The 27,145-nt window shown below is 34.3% G+C and overlaps 1 protein-coding gene across 10 annotated transcripts in view; it reads right to left on the minus strand.

Annotated features, from left to right (window-relative positions):
* LOC126829675 (60 kDa neurofilament protein) overlaps positions 1-25,749 on the minus strand; it is a 41,292-nt gene extending 15,543 nt beyond the window's left edge. For 2 of the 10 annotated variants that reach the window (XR_008786210.1, XM_050559749.2), the window contains exon 1: positions 24,948-25,749. Coding sequence is in view for 9 of the 10 variants with exons in the window: in XM_050559749.2 (XP_050415706.1) it covers positions 24,948-25,480 (533 nt within the window). In the remaining variant the exon portion in view is untranslated. The remainder of the gene's footprint in view (positions 1-24,947) is intronic. The other 8 variants (XM_050559705.2, XM_050559716.2, XM_050559738.2 and 5 more) reach the window with 7 other exon arrangements.
* Between the last annotated feature and the right edge of the window lie 1,396 nt (positions 25,750-27,145).

Below are 27,145 nucleotides of genomic sequence, written 5' to 3' on the forward strand. Positions count from 1 at the left end.
AAAACAAAATTACAATGCATGATTCATCTATATTCATTGTTATTTGAACTACATATTGTTACAGGACATTGTCGTCACATTGAACACGTATTTTATTAAAGAATTCTCTATACAGAACAAAGGTCTGTCTTGAATCAGATTCGATCCAGCGATTGAAGCTGACAAATTATAACAGATAATTATTCATATTCAGGTTTATCTTATTCTGATGTATTTCTACACAATAAATAATGCGTTATTACAGGGCTATACATATAATATGGTTGTTTTACCTCAATACAATACAATACAGTCTAGGTCAGGCTTGTTAACCGAGACAGAAAGCGCGAGGGCGTTTATACAAATATAATTACTTTTTTTTCAACCAAGATCAACCTTGATATCAATTACATCAATGATATGCACAGACAACGGTTACTATATGTTTTGTAGTATGGCATTTGCATAACTGCAAACATTCTAATAGAAACAATCAATGTAAGAAGGTGATAATTGTATATAAAAAAGATGTAATATGATCAGATGTTCCAGAACTACTTGTTGGATATGGATTTCAAATGTCGAAGCTACCGTATGTAAGGAAGCCTAGGAGCGAAGGATCCCGAAGTAGGGTCACCAGGATTATAAGTTGTTAATTTCCACTGCTGAAAACTGTAAATTGAAATTCTGTAATTTAAAAGAGCACGTTACTCTGAAAGTTTCAGATCAAACTATTGATAATCTATCGATGAACTACCACACTATGACAAGATTATAGTTAAAACAAGAAACTTTTAAAGGTTTCAGTTCAAACCAATCGAACGAAAACTGACCATGTGTATATATTCGAATAATTAACAAAGACTTTCAAAGAGTTTATTTAAGAGTATTTCACCAGACGTAATCAGTTTTATTCACTGCCATATCTGGCTAGCCTCTTTTAAGAATACATGTACACAGTTAAGTACATGTCCTTAATATCCCACATACCTTAAATATGAACATTTTAAAGGACACGCTTCGAGCAGATTTGCAGAGGTTTTATAAGAGCAAAGTTAGGAAATTTAAAATATTTTCAAGTGTTATTTGTCAAGTTGAAGAATGTGTAGGGTCTGTCAATGATCTTGTTTGTTATCTGATTAGTAGAAGTTAAGCCAGTGAATTATGTTAGTGAAACATAGTGTTTAACATGAATTACTCGGGTCTCTAGCCCATGTTCACCCTTTTGTGCTATCCTTGTGAGATATTCATTTATCTCTTAAATAATTTTCGAGATTAAATGTAGCAATCTTCTAACCCGATCTTGCCTTTTTCAAGCGCCAAAAGAGCTTAGCTTACCCTGATATTTTCCTAGAGCTGTGTATTTTGTAATGGCACTGATATATTTCGAATAACAGGTACCCCCTAGGTGTTATATTCATTTGTTTGCTACACTCATGGTTCGTGACATAATTAATCTGTAAGTTTGTTCGTATTACTTTCTATAGACGCCCCATGTACAGAACAAAATCGGCAATAATCAGTCCCTGTTAGGTGTGACATTAACCTGTCTGTTACATTCATGGTGCATTGCATACTTAATGTCGTGTTGCCTTTTATAGTCTATGCACAAAACAAAATTAGCGATCGTATTCTTTGAAGATTAAATATTTATAATCACGTTTTCTCGCAGGCGAAAATACTTCAGATGCTCTTCCCGACTTCTTAATAATTGCTCATATCGTTTCTTCTAATTTCAGTCCTCGGATAAGTCTACAAAACTACAGTGCAAATATTGTGATAGGTTAAAGAGGTCACCATGGTTGTAACTATTTGGACATCCAGGTTGACGACCGATGAAGAAAACCCCACTTGATCCTTGCTGTGGATTAGCGACATGACAGCGTCTTAGAGATCTTAAGCACATATCGATAGCATGTCTAATCTCAAACTTTAGGTAACAAACGAACTTTAAAGGTTAGATGGTTTGAAATGGAATGAAATGGGGTTTAACGTCCTACTGCTCTGCAAACGCCATAAAGTGTGCTGTGAGGGGAATTTTGCCCGGACAGCGACGCTACGCTCTACTCTTATATCGAATTCCAACCGCCAAGGGATCTTTTACGTGCACGCCGATGTGTAGATGTGACCTCGGTTTTTCGTCCCATCCGAACATCTATAAGTTCTGCAGCGGGGGGGGGGGGACTCACACTGGAAATCCCGATGAACTATCTCAGCCAAAACCGGGATTGAGCACGGGGTCTCCAGATTAGCGAGCCAATGTAAAGTTGTGTTCCGACGTTTCGGCCTCAATGATTAAATATGTGCTAACTGGTTCTGATAATCGGAGCTAACTGGTTAGAGTCAAAACCAGTGTGGCCGAAACGTCTCACGTTGTACGTTACTGTGCCGCATACACCTGCAGCGATTCTTTCATTTCCAACTTAAAAGCGGCACGGCTTTGATAACATACTATATTTCTGATCTTATTGTACAAAATCGTGTGCTAAAATCGTAGGCCAATAATGTGTAGCAATGAAATTTCTGAGTTAGAATAAGAACCATCTTTCCAAACAGATTATTTTATTCGAGAGGATCATTTAATACCACATGGATGTCGCCACATCATTTGCGTTATTTACATGTCAATCTTTATTCATCGATGTCATGAGGTCACTAAAAATGCCTCCGTAATCATTCAGTAAATTTTGACACAACTGACGTAATTTTAGTAAAAGATCAATTTGTATCCGTCAAATTTCAATTTATTTCTAAAGTGGATTCTGCGAGGAAGAGCATCAAATTATGGTTGGAGAATCCTTGTTAACTGTCAGTGTCGAAGCGACATATTATATACGGAGACTGCATGATGGAAATACATGAAAAAATATTAACCGTGGGCTCTATTTGCTTGTATATTAAAATGTATTGAAACTATACCTTAGAGTTAAGAGAATGGTGAAAACTCTGATCATGATTATTGATGTGTATAGTATTTATAAGTGATCTGATTCTAGCTGGTATTGGAATATCAGACTGAAATTATGTCTGGGTCAGAATAACTTATTATTATGGTTATAGCAAGAGCGTAAGCTATAGACTCTAGTTGAATGGTCAAGTCAGCATTAGTTTATTCCGGGATTAACACCGTATTTCTCACTACAAGCTCATTTATGTGGTATTGCCAATATGCAGCTGCTTCTTGACAATAATCCATCAATTCAATACCTCTTGCGGTAGATCCTTTTGAAAGTAACGGCGCTGATTTAAATCGAAAAAGAAAAATATCAGTGTTGTAGTGTATATGTGTATTTTGTCTTCAGTCCAATCAATATATAAGAAGCACTTATCATAAACACAAATCTTATTTGCCCATGTTAAAATAAGCATGAATCAATATCAGCCTAGCTATGCTAAAGAGACAACTCTTAATAGTAAATGCAGGAGGACCGCACTACACGCAAAACAAAATCTACAAGATAAACCTGCGGACAAGACAGAATATAGACATTACAAAAAATAAACAAATATTTTAAATCAAGTGAATGCGCTGTACAGTCCCGGGCCTGTTATGGTAGAGGCTTCAAGTATACAAAGAAATATAAATATAGTCCAAGTCCAAGAACTCAAATATTTGCATATAGTTTTCATTCATAAATTTTATTACTTTAAGAAAAGGAGTCTAAAAGTATGCTTGTTTCCATTAACTGAGAACTTAGTAGATAGACCAAATTTGAGGGAGTTAGCAAATAAAAACTGATGTCTGCATTCCCGATAAAAGCAATCGAACATCGATTATGTATTCAAATAAATATCGATATTAAATGTTATACATTTAGGGATATATCAAGTGTCAATCAAGTGATCTATGAAATATAATGCTGTAATTAAATCTACACATCGTTAAAACAACCAAAGAATGTAATATCATTTATTAGTCCTTGGATGATAAGTTCTAAGAGACTCATACTATGGAGTTTTGTGAAATTTCTGATTTTATGTTTATTTCTTAGAGTCTACGACTAAGCTATGTCCAGTTAAAGAAATATCAAATTAATGATTAAAGAGACTTTCAGTCGTTTAAAGTCCGTAATTTGCTGGTTGTCCAAAATATGTTTTAGTTTGCAACAAAAATAGTGCAAATGATGTATAAAGCATCAATGGTACCGCAGAAAGGGGGTCGAAGATATTTTTTCAGTCCAATGTATTGAGGCTTAATATGATTCATAGCGAAGGTTGTCTCAGTTCAAATTATAAACAGTACTCATTAAACCCCTTTTCAAAACTTTTCTACATCAATGCGTAAATTGCATCAATAAATTAATAATAACCATATCGATCGTCCATAGAGAAAAATATCCAGACTCTTGTTTATAGACAAACCAAACTATAAAAAACAATCCTGGTTATCACTGGCTACATTCCATAAGACTAAATCGATTTAGAATTTATGTAAGCTTGGTAAATGCATTGAGGCACGACTCTAATTGTTATGTTCAATATATATATATATATATATTTATCTTGTATACTAGTTTCGAATTATATGTCTATACATTTAATGTTATGGGCTTCTGTTATCTCTGGCCTGTAAATTGACTAACACATTAAGAAAAAAAGCATCGTATGTCATGAATCATTGATATCCACCGTTAGACAGTTTAACGCCGGGTATTTCAAATGGGGTATATTAAGGTTCGACTTGTAAAATGATATAACAAATTAGATATGCTTTTTATTTTGTATCAAAATACACATAGAAAGAAATCAATTCATTATTTATAGAGTTCCTTTGTGTGGTGCCACGAAGATCTGCAGATAGATGAAACATGCAAAAAGCTTCTTTAAGGCGTTGAATCATCCATTCTGAGATGACTCGATAAAGACAAAGAGTCTGATAATGTGCGGTTGCCATAACATTATCAAATGCATGAATACATTCAAGAAAAAAAACAGAGTCTTTGAGGGAAGAATAGTCAACATTACTGATTGTCTGAAACCAGACTTTGAGCAACATCCTTTACGAACATGGGTGATATGCGTATCTTTGAACATGTCAGTTTTAATATATCAAACCATATGCTATATAGAACTTAATTCCTGAATAAGTACCAAGGGAATTGTTATTCCGATATTCCGAAGTTCAAACTTTGATCCTACTGTACATTAACTTCAGACAATAATGGCACGCAATGTAATTAACAATGTAACCCTTGAGCACCACCACAACAGACGAGTTGAAAGCGTGTGCTAGTATTTATGAAGATTAAGAACCTCATAAAAGATACCCAGTGTGAAATGCTCCTGCACAAAGGTAATCAGACCAACAATAAAAGTCAGACCACCGAATCGATTTATCAAACCCGATACTTGTTTAGGACTTTTTTTTAATTATCGATCAATAATGCATGGATATCGGTATGTGATGATTTAATGAACAGAAAGCAGTGAACCTTGGGGCAGTACTTTTACGACACTTTGGATAAAAATTGTCATTGGTTCAGATCAGAATAAATGAGCTTATCCTTCAAAGTAGCAGGTGGATAAACTTAGTCTTGCTAAAATTAAAGCCGCGCCAAATATTTTAATAGTAAAGAACTAAATTAAATAGTCTATATTCCAGATGAGGCCTGAGTATAACAGAAAAACAGCTTGCCGGATCCACTATATCGAATTCAAATGCAAGTTAATGCCTACGCTGTTCCGTGTTTTTTTAGAAGAATCTCCAAACCCTAATGTTTAAGGAAAAAATAAAGCACGTATTTTTTACTTCATCTATTCTCTGAGAAAATACTAATCCACCAAAGTTCATCTTAAATATTTAATAACCTTTAACGGCATATACATAATAAAATAAAGACATCAATATTGATGATAAAGATATGCCTGGGTATCAATTATCTGGATTTAGTACTTGGTTAAATACCAAACCACTCTCTACAGATTATACTGGTCGTGTACAAAAGCTAGAGAGGAATGGTCAATCGTCATTCTTCAATAACATTACTGACCACATGATATTTTGATGTATCAGCCTGCCACCATTGCCAAGATATTTATAGCTCAATCGATAACTCGAGGAGATGCTGTGGAGCAGATAATTTCAAGTGTCAGGATGGCTTCCAACATGAAAGACAACCGATTTGCAATTTCCGCATGGATATGGGCGCTTATTACATGAAATTGAACACATTAGATTTTATTGATGCACTAAATTGTCAGTTCTATAATATATTAAGATTTAGGTTGACAAGAAGACGATCTATCAGCTTTATGGGATGTTGGATTGATCTGATCAGTAGTTTCATCGGATTACGTTATTTGTGCTTTCAAACGCGGTGCTTTGATAAAAGCATATTTTGTCCTGGCGTTTCTACTTTATTAATTTTATTAGACATGGGGTCTTTGAACTGCACCATTCATGATGTACATGTAATTGTAAATGCAAAAATATTCCAAATATCATTCCCTATTAACATCAGACTTGTCAAAGTTGTGCATGAAAGATTTTATGAAATGTGGTTTAACGTCCTACTTTTTTGCTACGGGGACAGTGAAGACGTACATACGTTATACCATCTGTAATGAGGCAATTGAATTTCAAATGTCATCTGTTCTCTTTACTGGACCTCGGTGTTTCGTACCGTCCTACCCACTAGATACTGTTCATTACCAGGCCCTCCGTACTGCAACACTGACAATGGGAAACCTAGGTTCCCCTTGTTAGTATACGAGCGTCTAACCCACTGAACCACCATGACGTCGTCAGAGCTTTGCACCATTGGCATCCAATAATGTATTTGACATCGACTTACTGCATGCGTATTTGTAGTGACACTGGAGGTCCTCGGTTAAATTTATATTGAACCTCAATGTCATACTCATGTTTCCTAAGTTAGTATTTTAGTCTAGGTCATATATGCATTAGTCTACACAAGTAATTGACAAAATAATTAAATAGCGGAAAAGCAAAAATAGAATATGGCGTTGATCTAAGTTTGACAAAGGTGGTGTAATATATATAATTACAGGAAATAGAGGGTTCAACCCTACTTATATTTTATTAATGATCTCTGAAGAAGTGAAATGATGAATGTCTAATGTCATAATACTTTTATAACACTTGTAACTAGATTAGTTTCTACAATGATTACCTACAATAAACGGGAATAGAATGGGTGTCACATTATTGAGTTGAAGATATCACATTATATATCGCTTTACATTGATTTACTATCGGGAACCACAGTGGATCAGGGAGTAAAATCGCTGGCTCACTAACCAGAATGTACGGGGTTCGATCCAGGAGTCAGCCGAGGACGTTTCCAGGGTGATTTCTCTTGTCAGTGATGTAGGACGGAGGGCCTGACAAGGAACAGTGTCTAGTCATGCGGATGGAACGAAAACTCTAGGTCCCGTGTACACGTGGGCGTGCACGTAAAAGAACCATTGTCCGTCTTCATTAGCCCACTCGGTGCAGAACACGTTAAACCAAGAAATTCTAAGGGCAACGAAAGATATGACAGTGGAGTTACGTGATACAAAAATACCCTGAAGTTTCTCTTTAAATCTTGCTAGTAACTGCTTGAGTAGATATGTATAAATTTGTTTAATAAAATCAGCGACGCAAAAAAACTGTTGACGAGGCAAAATGTTTATTATAGTAATATATATCGAGAGATAGTTGTTTATGACCAAGTATAGGGGTATTCAGGCGAGGTCTTCAATTTTATTCACGTAGGTTAGAACGTGTCCAAACAAGCTATCGGATAAAGTTATTATGAATGGCCATTTAAGAACCACATAGATCGTTGACTTGTAGTGACTTTTATAGCGGAGGGTTAATGTTAGACTAATACGTTATTCTTGTATTCTGTATATAATGGGATTAACTCAACTTAAACCCCACTTCAATTGTTTGTTCAGCAGTATTTTATATTGTTGCGCATTTTAGGATTGCTCAGATTGATTGGGTGCCTATAAAATTTACAGATGTTTCTTCGATATTTCTGACTTAAATTTAAATGCGGGTGGTTCTTCTTTCGAATTAATGCTATAATATTTCTCATCAAGAATTTGCTCAATATTACATGCTTGTGCGATTTAATGCAGTAAGTTACAGATATTTTTCCAGTCAGGCCATCCAACATGAATCTCCTTTCATCTATAGTGTTGCAATGTGTTGGTTCTTCACACTTTCATTGTGCGTAATATTGGGTAAAAATGAATTAATGAAACCGTATCCATGAGATATGTGATAAGCCGGGAAGTAAATTTTTTGGTCATCGATATTCATTTCGTGATTCCCTTTAAAGCTGTTAGTTGTATTACCCGGTAGCGGAAGTTGACAGATTCCGCAGAAATACACCGAGAGCAGTACACTTATGAATACAATTTCCGTTCTGTGGTGGTATGTGTTTTTTTTTCTTTTTAAAAATAATATTGATTAATTATAATCGATCGGTCTGTATCACTATACTACTGAAGAAAATAAACTTTTAGGTATTTTAATTCTTGATTTGGGCCTATTTATTTGGATAGTAAATAAAAACCTGATAATATTACTTATATAATGGCACGTTTCTTATTACACTACTTACACTATGTTTGATATAACGAGGTGGGACATGAAGTAGGACATGACCCATTTGATTTGAATCATAAGGAAAAGTTAATTTTATTATGTTGATCAAATCATAATATAACCATAAGTTATCACGTTCATGATTTAAGTAAAAAAACAGAACATCTTCTTAATCTGTCGATTACAGTTTATGTAATTCTTACTTAAAATATCACATGTAAAGATCACAACAAATCATAACATTAATTTGACCTACATTAAGGGGGTCATGCTCTTTTTGTCGGTTTTGCCGGTGTTAATGTTAAGGCGTTGCTCATAGGTACGCGAGAAAGGGGATATTAATACAATATAATCAAAGATTAAGGTGACATTTTCTCTAGGGTTAAGTATTTTAATAAAGTACGCTTGACATACCAGTGTTGTTAGAGACCACGCCCACATATATATTGACATTTCTTACCGACACTGTTCGTGTCTGGTGTGTAAATGTATGAAACTCTACACTAAGCTTAGTGTTAAAATTGTCATGCTATATTGTCACCACTAATATCAGTATGACATTATTTTATGTCATGTAAGATGATGTCAGTTCATTGGATGTCATTAGTTCATCGACACCTGACTGTCCATTGCTAGAGAAAAACAGAATCAGTAATAGTGACGGATTGTGTTTCCGCTGATACTGAAATATGATAAATTGACATGATGGTTCATAGTCAAGTTGCCGCATTCTGAAGTTCAATTACTCCTGAATCATCGATACTTCCTATACTAAAAGACAATTACATATCGCACTTCAATATTACCAGTAATCACTTAAACATTACCGAACTCGCGACAATGATCAGTGCCGCCATGACCTTCAATTATTGTCAATGTGAATTTATTACTACAACAAATATAACTTTAAGCGAAGTCAAGAAAACGCAAGATCATAAATAGAAATAATATCGCAAGCAGATATCTGACTCGGCGTTGTTAAATATAAAGCACAGATCCAGAAACTTCTCAATCTAATCGACAAATAAATGTGTTGGGAATATAAATGATTGTAATTATAATAGTGTGCAGACTTATCTCTATAAAAGTGACAAATTATTGTTGATATAACGTTATGACTGAGGTTATTTCTGGAATTTTCTATATTTATAAACTGAACAATTTTGTTATATAAGGCTAATATAATATATGAAGGTAGAAAAATATCTCGTTTATGATTAGTACAGTCAAGAAAGTAGGGTAGAGTCTTTATAGTGCCTTGCCGTGTTGATGGGGTAACACGGCAAGGAGGTCCATACGAATAGCAGAACGTTAAAGATGCTCCGACAGTTTGAAATCAGAAACCAATCAGCTGTGGCGTGGTTATCGGGGCAAAATTTCCCTCATAGAAAAATGATGGTTTATACCCGTCTCCATTAGCCCACTTGGCGCAGAAACCTAAGACGTTAATTAAACCCCATCTCAACTCATTTCATTTCAGTAATAAGCAATTAACTCTAGAGATAATTTGATTGACCAATAAATTGCTGATTAATTTAGAGCGTAAAATATTCAGTAGTATCAATTGTATGCAAAGTATGCTAATATATAATGAAGTCTTTCTGTGACGACTGACAAGTCCATCAAGTAACCTGCCAATCACTTTTTGGTTCAGGGGTCATATATAATCATGAAAGGTAAGCAATCTTAGAGATCTTGTTATAGTGTTAATACGATTTATTATTGTCTGACTAAGGTGACATGTGCATAACAGATAATCTATCATGCTCAGTTGTCCATTACACCCCCCTTAAAGGGACACAATACATTGGTCAACATTAAAAGATTTTTAGCAAGGAAGATTACTTACTTCAATATTATACACTTTAAGCTTTATGAAAATATCAAGTTTGAAAAAAAAGTGAAGAATACACCCTTAATACGTCGACGCTTAATAATAACAATTGAGGCAACAATATCATCTGATATCCTGGTCAAAACACGTCGGGGTGGTCCTCATCTTGAACGAAGAAGGAACTTAAATGGTATACACGAACCAAGCACGAATATCAAACCTATTCTAGCAACGAGGACATAGGGCTTTAGAGGCAACACTGACTGAAAGAGTATTAAGTATAAATAAAAAAAAATGTTTATGAAAAATCAGTACTTTCGGACTGATACACCAGCAGTTGCAAAAAAGCATTTTTTACACTATAAAGTGTCGCCATTTGCAGAACATTGATCAACATGCATTGCTTAAATCTCTTTGCACTAAACGACTCCATTCAGGTGTAGATTGGTCATCTGATGGTAAACTGTCCAGACTAGATCAGTTATCGCCATCGGCTATTTATATAACAGCCCACTTAAATAGTTCGCGACGATATGAGATCTACGTTTGTTCTACTAATATTTCACACCAAAATAGACAAAATTTAGATCAATCAGTTGATTCAATATACTATACCCATTGAAGTTAGTATAAAAAAATCGTTTTATACTATAAAACCCCCCAATTGCGATACATGCAAATTTATATGTAGCTACTCCCGTTATAGTAAGAAAAGGGGATATTTTGCGGGGAGTGAAATTAGCAGCTGAGTTTGTCTGCTTGGCTATAGTTGATGATCGATTGTACCTTTGTTATACAGATACATATCCAATCCATCAAGTATCAGATTGATTTGTTAGATTAGGTGTTAATTTTACAATTATAATTCTAATCTGATGCCATTTTTGGCTATCATGAAATATTTAATTGATTTTGAATGCAACGTCTGATTTTATCAAACGTTTAACTGATTTTTGTCATTAAAGTTTTACTGATTTGTGTCATTAAAGTTTTACTGATTTGTGTCATTAAAGTTTTACTGATTTGTGTCATTAAAGTTTTACTGATATTATAAACTTATTACAGAAACTAGAGCACACATAATGCTTTCAGAGACTGTGAGTTCGGTCATTAGATTACACACAAATTGCGAGGGTAATTAATTTTAATAATACTCCAGTATGAATTGATATAAATGTCGGTAAATAGTAGAACGATGGTGATAATGAATAATAGTTCAATAACATACAATTATTCCCGTTTCCCTAATCATCAATACCGAGGAATAATATATATCATTTAGAATTGTCCCACAAGAGTTCCCGATAACCGATTGCGAATTTATACAATTATAACTATCGACTGTTTTAGTATTATGAAAAACGAATCTAAAATAATCATTTAAACTTTTCCCAATGGCGATATTAAACACCGTTCAATAAAAAAAAATAATTGTCAGTTTCACTCTCAATAAAGTAAATCAATTGACGTTTCACTAATCTCCATCCTTCACTCGTTTTGGTACAACTGGAGGCTTATCTAACCATTACATGTCGCAAATCAAACTGTTCCGACAGTTTCTGCTATCAGACATCAGGAACGGTGCTGATGTAAACATAGCTCAAAATTAAGAAAGATCCGATTGTCACCGTCACCGTGACATTTTCACCAAAAAGTCAATATACTTTCTTTCCCAGAATAAAATCGATAATGTCAGCTTCAATTCTACTTTACACCATTATCTTATACGCTTTACACAAATTCCCTAAAACAAATTCCACACAGTATTCTAATTTAAAAAATGGATTTCAGAAAACTCCAATAAGATTAACCACGTGTTTTATGTTCTGGAAGGAACAATTGAATTTCTTTGTCAACAAGAATATTTTTGCAGACAAATAAGATCTTGAGTAATGGAACGGTTATAATCAGTAACCCCTTGTATCTAGAACGTGATCAAACCGTTGCAAATACGAAATCGGATCCATGTATGCATTTATCTCTGTAATTACTGAAGATGCAATTACGTTTAATATATGCACATAGTGTATTTGCCTTATAAACAGGAAAATATGGTTTTGTCCGGGCGTATTCGCAATAAATGTGGATGATCTGAATAGACCTAGTTAAAAACTTAAGGCAAAATAAACCAATCGGAACAGGTCGTTGTAAGAATTAAGAATTGAATCCTATCAAGTAAAAATGTTCAACAAAATGAAAGGTAAGTTGGAAATTTAGCTTTGGAAAAAAACCAATGGTACCAGTCAGATAGCGAAATGTATTAAATCGATTCCGGCAAGATCGATTGAAGCATAAGCTGCGCCCAAGACTATTAGATTCACAGTAAAACATCGACAAATTTATCCTGGTAATTCTAGCTGATATCTAATGAGAACACGACATGCAATTCTATACACCAATCAACGGGATTTCTTTTTGCGCTGATTCAGCAATTTGCATCGGAAACCGTGACTCAGAAAGCCCGAGCATTATTCAATAGGACTTGTTGCCTAGTAATAGCGTGTCGACCACACGCCCTTCGATCTGTGGTAAATCCCTTCGTGCGTTCAACTTATTAACATTGTAGAGTGTGCGAGGTTCAAACAATTAACTTTGGTATTGGACTTTTATTAAGTGTCTTCATTATTATGCATCTTGCTGTGTATGGAATTGGGCGAAAGCTTCAAAACGCCGTTTTGAATATGTACATCAACCAGACACAAACCAAAGTCTTAGACCAGATTCTGCCCGGAAAACGTGTGCCGTGCCCCATCAAGGTGTGCAAACCTCTTCCGGCACACCTGCAACACTTTATTTCATTTGGCATTTAATTTAAAATTTAGTCCCACCACTGTGACCATTCCCCTCTGTATTGTAACGAACTGTACTTAATGAATGGTATATTCTGTCTATGTGCTACTGAATAGCCTGAAGCCGGAAGCTGGGAGACTCAGTGGCTAAGTGAATACATGTACCCGTCATTAGCCCAGATGGGGCAGCCAAGTAGGATTTTAAACCTCATTTCATTACTGAACAGGCTTTGTTGCATTGCTTAGGAAACTATGGGGATGTTGTTGAAGCGATTAGAGATTTACAAACATATACCATGTCTTATAAATCAGTCAATACAAAGCAAGTTGGCATGCCTGTTCGTGTATTAACTAATTATGTAAGGGGGATTAGGTAAGATCAGATAAAGAGATGACAGTTCTCGCTACAATAGTTAAAAAAAACAGGTAACGTAAAGAGAATATGTTGAAAATTTCAGTCAAATTACTTAACTCTGAGCTGAGAAAACCGAATTTCAAAAACATTGCAGCCTCGGTTGTCATTGTTACCGTTATTACGATAGTATACAAAGTCTCGATTATCCATTTCTACGGTTAATCATGAACAGTCGTTGAATCGCAGATCGGATTCAAATCTATTTAAAATCGTGCCCATCAAATTAATACTTTATATAACATTTAAGGCCTAACGAAAGACCTGCAATAGGCAGATTTAGCTCTTGCATAATGTATGTTTAATACTAATCATTACACTGACGATAATTCGGTTAGCTTCTATTAAACCATTCAGTAGTCTAAATAGTGTAAAAATTTACACAGTACAGCTGATTTCGTATCTGACCTTATTCTATTTTATTGTACTGCTCAGTGATGCGTGTCCTATTATTATTCCCAGATCAGTGAACCGTTAAATACATTCACTCATATCTAAATCTATTATTATATCGAATACAGTAGACAGGGAGAGAGGTTGTCGTTAAATACGTTAATGCATAGAAAATACATTTTGAACCCTGGCATTAAAACCTTTAAATACAAACACTTTCATTTAATCACACGTTAAAGTTTTAGTGTTGGCGTCTACATCCGCCATAATATATTCCAGATTCAAATAAAGTTGAGTTTTAGTCACACACGTTATGGGCATAAAATGAAATGGAGTTTAACGTCCTAGTGCTCCGAACTGGGCTTATGAAGACGGGCATACGCCATACAGTGTGATATGAGGGAAATTTTGCCCGGACAGTGGCACTACGACCTACTCTTAAATCGAATTCCAACTGTCAAGGATCTTTTACGTGCACGCCAATGTGTACACGGGAGCTCGGTTTTTTTCCCATCTGAACGACTAGACAAATGTCCTTGTCAGGCCCTCCGTCTTGCATCACTGACAAGAAGAGCTACGCCGGAAAATCTGGATGAACTTTCTCGGCCAATGCAGTGATCGAACACTCGACCTCCAGGATAGCGAGCCAACTTCTTACCCACTTAGCCACCGTGGCTCCCCACACACGTTATGGATTTATCAAAAGGTGTATACAACCGCCGACAGAATAGGCGATATATATATATACTTTTATATTAAATATATATAAATACATGTTCTTATAGATGTATTATATATTTTTTCTAGCTTCAAATGTTATATAAATTATTATTATTAAGACTTTAGTCACATTGCAACCCCATAAACAACTCTCTAGACATCCTTTATACCATCCACTTGTCATGGAACTTGACAATCGGCTATTTCTTATCAAAACTTCAAACACTCATAACTTCGTTCATAATAAAGCACTTTGGTATATTCAATATATCCATTTTTTATTATCTATTTTTGAATTATTATATTATTTATAGTATACTTAGAGTGACCAGCTCTTTACTTAATAACTAAGTACATTGTAACGTGTAGCTCCTGCCATGGGGTTGGTTATGAATTAAATGAAATTATTAAAGCGTATTCATAATGTATTGAAATAAATGTGTACGTTTATATTACAATACATGTGGCATGATATCATTGTTACTGCTTATTAAAGACTTTTTGAGTTTAATAATAGTAGTTACTTCACAAATCAATATATTAATGTCCGTTAGCTTACATGTAGGTAAAATATTTTATACAACAGATGTGTCAATATCAACAATGAATGTATGTCAAACTCACCTGTCATTCAACTATTATGTTAAATATAATAATACAATTCTCACGCTATTTAACAAAAACAGTTAATATATATTGGACTGCTGTAAATACATACCAATATACATTAGTGTAATTAATGTGTTTAAGTTTTAAATAAAGTTCATGAATAAGAAGTCTACAATTTAAAGAAACAAAAAGCTGGGTAGTTTACATTAATACCAAAAATATAGCAGACTTATTATTACTTTATAATAATACTAGCAGAATGCCCGACTTCGCTCGGGGGTCATAACCCCGAAACCGAAAGTGGTAGACTAACGCCACCTGGCCTATGTTACTCCCCGGTCCGAGCTACCTCTATACCCCAAATTTCAGAGTCGGGGCAGACCTAGTGTAGCCGCCAACCCCGAACAGACAGACAAACAGACAGACAGACAAACGACAGTCACAAATATTAGTATAATAATAATAAGATATGATATGTCAGACACATAAAGATGACAGTGTAAAATCAACAGAAACAAATGTAAACTTTAAATAGCCGTAACTTAATTTAGAACTGATCAATTTGAATATGTTTTAAACTCTATTCAACTTTGGCATGTTGGGGCTCTACGAAGCTATCTGGTCCATGCCAACGCAAGATCGATTATTTATGGCACTGCAGATAAGGGAGAGATAGTGTATAATCACGGGATCAAAATGCTCAACAAAATGAAGTCAGGCAAAGATCCGCATCGCAACGGTTTAGACCGCCAGTATCAGCATTCTAACAGATCTCATCGAGGGAGGAGCTGTCATTTTATAAATAATATAGCCGTGAGAGTGTCACCTTAAACCTTGAAATGTCATTGAACATAGATTTCACACTCTCGCCACGCTATAATATATACACATATATACATATCTCCATATAAGTACTCTATCCAACTTATCACATGATTGTACTAGGATTTCGTCTCTCTTTCAAAACATCTGAGGTATGTGGAAGGACAAGAGCCTTTGAGATTTGAGCAGGAAAAACTGGATTATATATTAATCAGATCAACTGTATACATATAGCTTAGATATACATGAAAGGTGTACAAGTTTTTTTTAAAGTTATATACTTGTAGTATAAATATCATAAGATCTAATCTTATGTAGTCATGTCAGCAAGCACCAGATAATCAACTTTGTTAAAAAAGTAGGAGTTGGGGCGGAAAATTTTTATGTAGGTGTTACACTTACAAACTAAAATATATTTATGTTGCACACCCTTGAAATAGAATATATTATTACTTACACACGAGATACAATTTCAAATGGATTATCATACATTTCGCAGAAAAGAAATGAAATTTGCCGGGAGCGAAGCGGATACCTCATGGTTAGCGAGCCAGCACCTTACTCACTGAGGCACCGTGACTCCTAGGTTAAAACAATCGTTTGCCTCTAGAGATAAGTTAAAGATAGAAAATTGTCTTATTGTATTCATTTAAATAATCCCGTTGAGGGGGTGGGGTATGCTTCTCGGCCCCATTTCAATACAAATTACAAATATGAACAAAGCAATACTGCTGTAATGTAATATAATATCTTAATTCAAGTCTTAACAGCATGATTTGTTACTTATATTATCCAGTAGACCATGAAAACGCTTTAACAGCCCGATATTAATCATATGCATAAATAGACATTGTTTATGAGATATTATAAGACATTCGTTACTATACACTACGTATTCTTTATATAAGTAACAAAACTGTTTTGTTAACAGAAATATTCATACCAAGCCCGTATTTACCGTACCATCAATGACTTGGTCTTAAAATATGTACATTATCTTTTCAAAAGCGGCCAAATTTGCATAACAGTTACACAAAGGGAACTTTTGTTGTCGCACCTATATCTAACAACTACAAGTAATTGGTCCACATAGCAAATAAATGAATTGTATTTTGCAAACTAGGGTTTTTATGTGAATTGCTATATAGGTAATTAGATGAGTGTGAACATTAACAAATGGTAAACAGATTAATATATAATTGTATGAATCTGTGAAATAAATTTTAAACATTATCCAATTTGTCACACATATTGGTTAACATTAATTAGTATTGGCAAAAATGGAATGATCTGCACCGACTGGGTTTATGAAACATACGGCGTGCAATGTGCTGTTAATTGCATATACGGCGTTTTCCAAGATCGTCTATATAATGTATGATTCAATTGGCCTCGGGGTCTATGCACAACTTTAATACTAGCTATCGCAAATGCAACGAGAGAAACAACTATATTTTAATAATAATAATACATGCTTCTCTTAATGGGTGTATTGACGCGATAAAATCCTATCTTATCTTATGCAATGGGTTCATTATGGGTTTCAAGGGTTCAAAAGTAATACCGAAATATTAATAAAACACCAGGCTTCAATTGCAACTGCCAGAAAGTCTAATAAAAAAAACCCCAGATAATATTGTCGTTATTTTCTAGGTTTATTTTGTTTCAATAAGGTCTAAAATCATTTTGTTAAACAGAGCTAACCCGACTTGGCCCCTTCTTTCATCAATGAAAAGATGCATTCCTGTTTGCAATAATAATCTTAAAACATCGTGGTGGTCCAAAAAAGACTTCAAAGATAACTGGTAAGAAAAACGATATATCCCAGTCAGAATGAAATGAATATCTAATTAATTTAAACAGATTGTCTCCCAGAGAATGGCAGTGAGTAAAAATACAAGCAGTTTACAAAAGGGACAGTAACTTCTTTATTCTTGCTGTGCTTAATGGACCATAGTGTACCATGAGCATATGGAAGAGATTCAAGCATCCATATTTTATCAAGTCACGTTGGGTTTAATTCGCGCTGGAAATAAAATATCGTTGTTCAAGAGAATATGAAATGAGTCATAGACAATAGAAGATGCGTTCGTTATTGATTGCAGTTTATCATACACGTAGGTACGCACATATCGTGTTGCATATATAATTTAGTATGAAGTCATCAGACACATGCTATAAATTTTAAAGTGCAAAAAGGTTCTACTTTATGGCGAACTGGAGCTGACAAAAGGGAGTGTTAAATGTCGAATATTCAAGGTTTAAATATGATAATTCGAAAATATCGCCCAGTTCGCTATAGTGACGAGTATTGTGTTATGATACAGTGTAAACGTATTCTGTTTACAACACTTGATCGCAGACAGCCAAACGATAACTGGACATGCGAATAGGGAATTGGGCGTTAGTGGAATTAGATTGGCACACAAAGTTGACAGTAAATTCAGTTATTTCGTGACCTGATCAATTTCTTTGAAGGGAAACTAAGTTTTCTTATTTTATGTTCAAGTGAAAACTAAGATTGTTATTCACGTATCCATTGTTGAATGGTCGAGCTCGTAGCACACTATTACTATAAATATACATAAATATGTAATGAATTTATTCATATCATCCAATATTTCAAACACATCTGTTACATACTGATTGAATAATAACAATACATTGTCTATTGAGAAGGTGGGTTATATACGGTGTACTGTTCGCCTGTGAAACGCTACAGACAAACCAACTCGCATACTTTAGTTTCACGAGGTCAAGTCGTTTCAAAGGGAATCATAATAGTCTCTTTTGTAAAGCCCGTTTCACAATACAGGTATCCTCTATACCAATGTCTCCTGCTCGCGGGTACTATATTGTAAATAGATTGTGACTCGTTTATCCAGAAGGGTGTGTTTCTGCATTAGAAGTATATCTTATGATAAACATAGGTTTCATGTAGGTCAAGACGTATTGAATGAACCGTATGCAAATAATTAAATATATACCGTAAAATAAATTATACCATGCTTGACGCCATTTATAGTAAAACGAAAAACCTAGTATGTATTTGAATACGTCATTAAGGAATTTTCCAGAATATATAGTCTGAATATTACGTAGTTAAAAAACTCAGGTGTGTAGGTGTGTATATATATATATATATATATGTACAGTCAATTGTGTATTTCTATTTGACAAATGCTAACCACATTCAGTACAGTAAGTCGGGTGCTTATACTAATATGGAGACATGGTGACATCATAAATAGGTCACAGCAGGTATTAATAAACTATATGGCCATCCTGAATACAGAAAGTTGCAATATTCGCATAAATAAACAAAATTAGCTTAGGTCAAGTAACTACTATACAGCAGAAATAGAATGTCTTCCCTTCAAAGTTCAGGGTCACTTTCTAGAAACCAGTACACATCTTTTATGGGAATAACCAATGAATTCTCCGAAAAGCAATTTCTTGATAGTTTTCTAGGGCATAAGACCCGGTAGGTAATATCCACTGGCATTATTCCCTTCTTCATATAGTTATATATTTCAATCAACAAAAGATCTCTATCATTACTGCTGTTGGTTATATACTTTCACATGACTTGACTAGAAGAGTGACTACATTTCTTTGCCTAACCATTTTGCCTGGGGGGCCTTTCAAAGACGTCATAGATGTTTTCTTTATAACTCATTTCGTTGCTATAATATAACATATCTCGCACGCTTTTACTGTCCATATCGTTTTGGATTAAATGGGCATTACAGTTCTTTTGTTAATGCAAGGTTTCAAGATTGGAAATAGTAAATGTAGGTTATATCGCATTTCTGTGCTTCGATACAGGTGGATCATTTAGCACCGTGGACAAAAAGTATCAATATGAAGTTCATAAGTTTTGAATGAAATTGAACCCCCTACTGTATCAGAATCAGAAAGGATTACCATTTGTTTTAAGTTTTATTCCATGCAGGATGATATATTGGTCCATGGTGTCAGATGTGACTGCGTTTCCAATAATATGAATAGGGTGGTTTATTATTTGTCCGTGGTATGAATAATGTTATAACTCTCTCTGAAGTGTGCAAATGTCTGTAAGAAGACTGGTACGATCATAGATTATGTAGTCTTGTAGTTGATCCGCAATGCTTTCTTTAACAAATTTATTAACGCATAGTATAATTTATGGAATATAGTGTCAACTGTAGTAGAAACACCTGATGCTTTATTCGGAACCATAAGCTTGTTTATTAGATATCAAATGGATTTTACACAGTGTATACCAACTATAGTTAATACGAGCCCTATCTGTATGAAATGTTAATCACTGAATTCTTATTTAGTACATGATATGATATTAATTAGTTATGTAATACAACATAAACGTTATAAATTGTTACCGGTCCTTTGTTACAATAAACGGTTTAATTACAACATATTAATGTATAGCAACTTACGAATACAGGTATTTATACGGTTATTTATTAAAGCTATAATATACGTGCACTGAATTGTAATAAGTATCTATACAGTACGTTAACATTAGTCAAATACAGATAACGTTTAATGCTTCTGCATTTAAATAAAAATGTATACTCATTAGTCGTACAGGAATAGTTCAACCAAAATGTAACTGTAACGCACACGTATTATCCATCTCCTACACTTCCTTCGAAGCAGAACAGTAGGACGTTAAACTCCATTTCATTTTATTTGAAACACTTCACAGGTGCGAAGGATAGCTGTAAATCTTTGAGGTTGTTAAGTAACAGTCTTTAAAATTGTTACCTTCTTGTTTGGCCAGTTTGGGACACTCCTCTTCGTGTGGTGTTGTGATGCATGAAAAAGAGACTGGTTGGTCTTACAGGAACGCTATTTGTCCCTGGGTGCATCGAAGAGTGAGATGTTGTTCCTTGTCAAATCATTGTAGCTAAAAGTTTGGTTTTCATCTCGAGTATCGGGTTTATTGTGGCAGTATGTGCATATTTATGTTTTTCGTCGTTGTAAAGGACCTTGTCGCCAACTTTGGGTTGTCTTTATAATATGCCTGTACAGCTAGGAAACAGACAGTGGTAAATCTAGCATCTGAATTGATTGTGAAACTATAGCAAGAACATAAGTTAACTTCGGTATTACTTGCATAGTATTATTGTTAGTCTCGTACAGCGAGTTCTATCTAATTCATCATGGCATTGTATCATTGTTATTTCGATTACAACTATGAAATGGTTCAATACTTGCAGGGCTAATCTAGAAATGAGTTCCATCCTGACGCACATATCAATACAAAAAAAATATGCTATATAGACAAATAAAAAGATGAATGGTTATAGTTTGTATAGATGTCAAGTTTATGAGTATTATTAATTTGAACAGGTGGTTAATGAATACTATGGTGGCCCATGGTCGCAATAGCGTTTTTTGGGTTATTTTTGGTATTTCATTTAAAATAATAAAAATATTAGTACAAAAAAAAAAAAAGAAACATTTTTTTTTTTTTTTACAAAATAAAAAAAAATAATCTTTTAAAATTTAAAAAAAAACTCTTTCTAAAAAATTTAAAAAAAAAATCTTTTTAAAAAATTAAAAAAAAAAAAATCTTTTTAAAATTTAAAAAAAAAAAAAAATTTTAAAATGAAAACAAAAAATCTATATATATAAAAAAAAATAATAAAATATATTTAAAAAAAAATAAAAAAGAAATAATATTAAAAAAAAAATTAAATGAAAAAAAAAAAGAATTGAAAAAGAAAAGATAAAAAATAATTCCTGACGTGGCTCATCGTCGCAATAGTGTCTTGAGTATCCAGACCCAGTATACAGCTATCATTAGACTAGAGCGACCAGAAACATTTTGTGGCCCATTGTTGCAGTAGTATCTCGATTATTATGTGTGGGATCTATGAAGAACGTATAAACTCGAACGACAAGAAACGAGTCTGTAGTTATCTCACGTCAACATAATTGTAGATACTTCAATTTTGATTAGCTAAGCACTAAAATAAATCTAATATTATCTATTATCCAATCAAATACTAAAATTTGAATTTTATCTTAGTAAAACAGGCCCCAGACGAAATCCACGTAGGCTATCGTGCTCTATTTTGTCTTTGAAATTGATGTTGTCCGCCATCGCACTTTCGCACCTCTTACCCGTTCCTGTGGTCGTAGCGGGGGACTAGCGATGACCTCAGGGAGAGCAGGGGTTTCACAAAAACTGAAGCTAAAATCACTAACATAGATTTTAAAATCAAAGTGAAATTTTAAATTTATGCGTTTCACGAAGATCGATTGTAACTTAAAATTTAATTTTAATAGATTTTAGTTAAAATTACTTGTGCCTTGATGTGAGGTAACTATAGAGACTGGTTTCTTCATAGATCCCACACAGGATAATCTGAACGACAGACCCACGATGTTTGACAGGTCACCCTACTCCTTGTCACGTAAAACCGGGGATTCGAAATCACGCCAGTTGACTCAATGACGGGCTTTATGATATGACAGGCTTTATGATACAGCGCGCACGTGCTAACCATTCCCCCCCCCCCCCCGGCTACTTAGTAGTTGTTAACTACTTTTGAAATTCGACCTCAGGGAGACCAAGTGTTTTAAAAACATTACATAAGCCTTTTGAGGGGAGAATAGGCCTTGCGCACTAGTACTACTAGTAGGCCGAATGGTGTCATTTAAGTCAATGACTTCAAACGTCATTATGTATGTAGGCCTAGTTCTAGTTAGACTGGATAAACTAGTCTAAATGACGCTAGGCTTCTATAGTATATTAATTATACATTTCTATTGACTTGCATATGTATAAATACATATATCCAAGTCCATAGACGTCATGGGTGGAAAAATTGTGTTTCACGTGTTGATGTCTGTTTACCCTTTTCCTTTCGGAAGGGGAGATAACTACAAACTCGTTTCTTGTCGCTCGAGTTATGCCACATAGGATAATCGAGACACTATAGCAACAATGGGCCACGAGGTATTTCTGGTCACTCGAGTCGAATGATAGCTGTCGTAGGCCGATTTTATACTGAGTCTGGATAATCAAGACACTATTACGACGATGGACCACGTGCAGAATTCTTTTTTTGATTTTTTCAATTTCACTTTTTTTTTTTTTTTTAATTAAAATGTTATTTTTTTTATAGATTTTTTTAATCTTAAATATTTTATTAATTTTTTTTATATAGATTTTTTTTTATTTTAAAAAGATTTTTTTTTTTTCTTAAATTTTAAAAAGATTTTTTTTTTTTCTTAAATTTTAAAAAGATTTTTTTTTCTTTTTAATTGAAAAAGATTTTTTTTTCTTTTTAATTTAAAAAGATTTTTTTTTTCTTTTTAATTTAATTTATTTTAAAAAGATTTTTTTTTTTTTCTTAAATTTTAAAAAGATTTTTTTTTCTTTTTAATTGAAAAAGATTTTTTTTTCTTTTTAATTGAAAAAGATTTTTTTTTTCTTTTTAATTTAAAAAGATTTTTTTTTTCTTAAATTTTAAAAAGATTTTTTTTTTATTTTGTAAAACAAAAGAAAAAAAAATGTTTCTTTTTTTTTACTTTTATTTTTTATGATTTTAAATGAAATACAAAAAATAACCCCAAAAACGCTATTGCGACCATGGGCCACCATAGAATACACATATATATGTAGGACCTTAATCAATATTCTAATAGGGAATATTGTGTCGAGTTTAATAGAACTGCAAAAATGTAGTGATATAACCAATTTATAACTCCTTGTGTGTTTTTAAAGGTCATGACGGTTTGCCCGTACCACCTAATAGTTTATATATATATTTTTTCAATTTAGCCAACTTCTATCTATTTTTACATCGATTGCTACAAGATTATTAGTCCGATATCAGTCATGATCAAGATTTATTTTATTGTTATCATGAATTACTACCAGGAATAGATCATCCATGGAATTTGAGACCAGAAAAGGAGTCTACCAATCAGATAAGTTATTTATATCAGGAATATGAGATCACGGGGTTCTTGCCAAGGTAATTGACCAACACGAACTTACAGGAATTCTTATAGACTAATCAATTCCTTTTCCCGGGGTCTCAAAAATCAATAAGTCTGTGTAGTATAGTTTTTGCAGTGTATTTTAACGTTCCGATTCCTTAACTTTGTTATCATGGCAGTGTTCATCAAATCGGAAGTAGACTACCGCCATATTTTCTCTTAGAATTTAGCAAGGCGTCTGGTGTCTGCTATCAACAGATGGTGACCATTGGCCCGGAATTTATTCCAAGGCCATTTTTACAGGTCCAATTAACGAAAGGTATCTGTCGTGTACGAGTCAGAGTATGCTGACTGTTTCTAGGTATCACTTCTCATTAATTGATGAGTTAACAGAGCTAGACTGTTCTGTTTCACTTTTGTTTTGAATGTATTTTTAAATAAATGATAAAATATCTGTATTTTATTTCATTCACACACATATTTATAGTGGTGTTAGCAAGATTTAAAATTATGTAATTCATGTTTTAAATTCGCTTGGTTTGTATAATTATGTGATTTTGAAACATTTCTAATTGATATAGCTGTATTAATCAAAGTTTAAGTACATATAACTTACTTTTCATAACATGTCAAATATTATTTGATCGATTTCTGATGACTGATGCATGGATGACCCTATACAGTATTGATGATGTAATGCGCCGGGTCACCAAACATCAGTTTTAACATTAAACGTCTGACTGTTGTATGACACAATGATGAGCATACGTGACATAGTGTAGTTTGACTGAATGAATATGTATATGTATACCATATAAGTAGTATAAATAGCAGGTATATCTGTGTAATTAAAGGTGTACTCACTGTCTTATTAGGTCATCCAGTTGCTCAGTTATAGTACTGACTCTTAATTCCAGACGGGACTTCTCTTTATTTGTATCATCAATCAACTTCCGTGCTTCCTCCAACTCGGCACCGTACATTTGTTTGATGGCGCTTGTTTCCTTTCCCCATTTTGATTTTAGTTCTTCTAATTCGGAGGCTAGTTTCTTGTTTTGAGCTTCCAAAAATCTCACCTTTTCAATGTAATTAGCAAACCTCTCGTTCAAATCTCGCATATCCTTCTTTTCTCGCTGGCGGGTAGTTTGCACATTCTTGACCCCAGATGACGAAATGTTGGCGTATCCCCCGGGGCCAGCAGAGGGCATGAACCCCGAGGACATCTCAACGGTACGGGTATATCCAGATCTGGCTGGGGAGTAAGATGAACGGTGAATTGTGGTGGCACGGGGTTTAATATCCGACTTGTAGTAAGCAGTCGACGATGGTTCATCGTTATAATTACTGGATGACGAAGTTATCGTCGTTCTCTTCTCTGTAACCGAAGAATGCGACATTTTGGAGAAGCAGGAGTAGCAACTTGTCCCTGAATGAAATTGAAATCCACCACTTGCTTGACAGACTGTTATCGGCTTGACACAACCGGCAAGAGTAGATACCTGCAGTCAGCGAATATATTATACCACTGGTCCCGCCCGCCCGACTGCTTGCAGCTTAATGATTGGGCAACTGATGGCCACGTGACAATCTCTCTTGACAATATCTGGTCGGCTCGAGTTATTCAGAAGACTGGTTAAACGACCTACTGCCCACGGTGCATTATAAACTTTATGTAGGTATATTGTCTATATATGGCCGACGTATTGAGTTCATAAACACCACATTCGTCGTTTAACTGGTTTTACTGGACGGGCCTCAAACAACGCGTGTTGTCAGACGACAAATTACTATGAACATTTTTCTAGCAGACGACATGCGCTGTCATGGAGGCTATTCTATTGATGTAGAAAGTCAATCGGACTAAACGTGTTGGATACAACAAAGGCTAGATGAAATATGTTTGTCTTGTTTACTTCAGATTTAACAAATGCGTAAACAAATAAAACAGACATTTCTCGAAACCGCTCGTCAACTATTTAGCGAATTGCAATTAAACCACGCGACAAACAATTAAAAGTTTATAAACGAAATTTCACGATGGAAAACAGTTACGTAATTACTGTTTGTAGGAATATTTCATAAGGAAAATATAATCCAAACAAACGATGACATAACGTAACCCTATGTCATACGTCGATTAGTGTTTATCAAGAAATACAACAAAATAGCATATCATTGGAAGTGAATGGTTGTGCGAATGGAGAGGGGGAATACCCCATACAGAAAACTATGAGAGAAAATATGCCCAGACAGCAGTTGCATTCCAACTGTCAAGGGTTCTTTTACGTACGCCTCGACCTGTACATGGGACCTCGGTTTTTCATCCCACCCGTATATCTATAGACATTATTCATTGTCAGGTCTTCCGTCTTGCCCTCATTCAGTCACTTAAGTGGTTCCCATTCAAAATTAGCAAATGGTTGATGTCTTCAACACATATAGTTTTACCTACCCACTTGTGTTCCTGTAAATAAAGGAAACAACGTTTTATTTTAATTGATATAATTGTTCTCAAAATGTTATGGGTTAAGGAATTAATATTTAATACAATGTATCTCTTAGGTATAGGGCTTACCACAGGAGAACCAACTGTTTTTTTGTCCATATATCTCGTCCATTACGAAAATAAGCAGGACATTTTTATTATAGTAAGCAGTGCAAACTGCTGAAAGAAATTGGCCCAGGGCTTTGCATAAGATTAAAGAAGGGGTGGGACACCCGCTCCGAATCCCTCTTTGCACCAGTGCTTCCGATTCCGAAATAAAGTGTGCAACCTGCCGTATATAATTATTGACAGATCATAATTTGCTTAATATTATACAGGGTGTCAATTGGTTTTAATTCCCAACAAACCGAGCCTTGTGTTAACAAGGTTAGAAAGATCACTGGTAATTTACTTATAGTGATTGTCAGCCGATTATAATTTGTAGCAAAGTGAGCCGTGTATTAACACTTTAAGGTTAGATCTTGTATTAATCCACATCATATAAAGTGGTTTTATGGGGAACATTAATCAGGTACTGAAGAGTATTATTATCACCGAATGACCGAATCTGTGATGT

This window comes from Patella vulgata, chromosome 1 (genome assembly GCF_932274485.2).
Source record: "Patella vulgata chromosome 1, xgPatVulg1.2, whole genome shotgun sequence".
Lineage (NCBI taxonomy): Eukaryota > Metazoa > Mollusca > Gastropoda > Patellidae > Patella > Patella vulgata.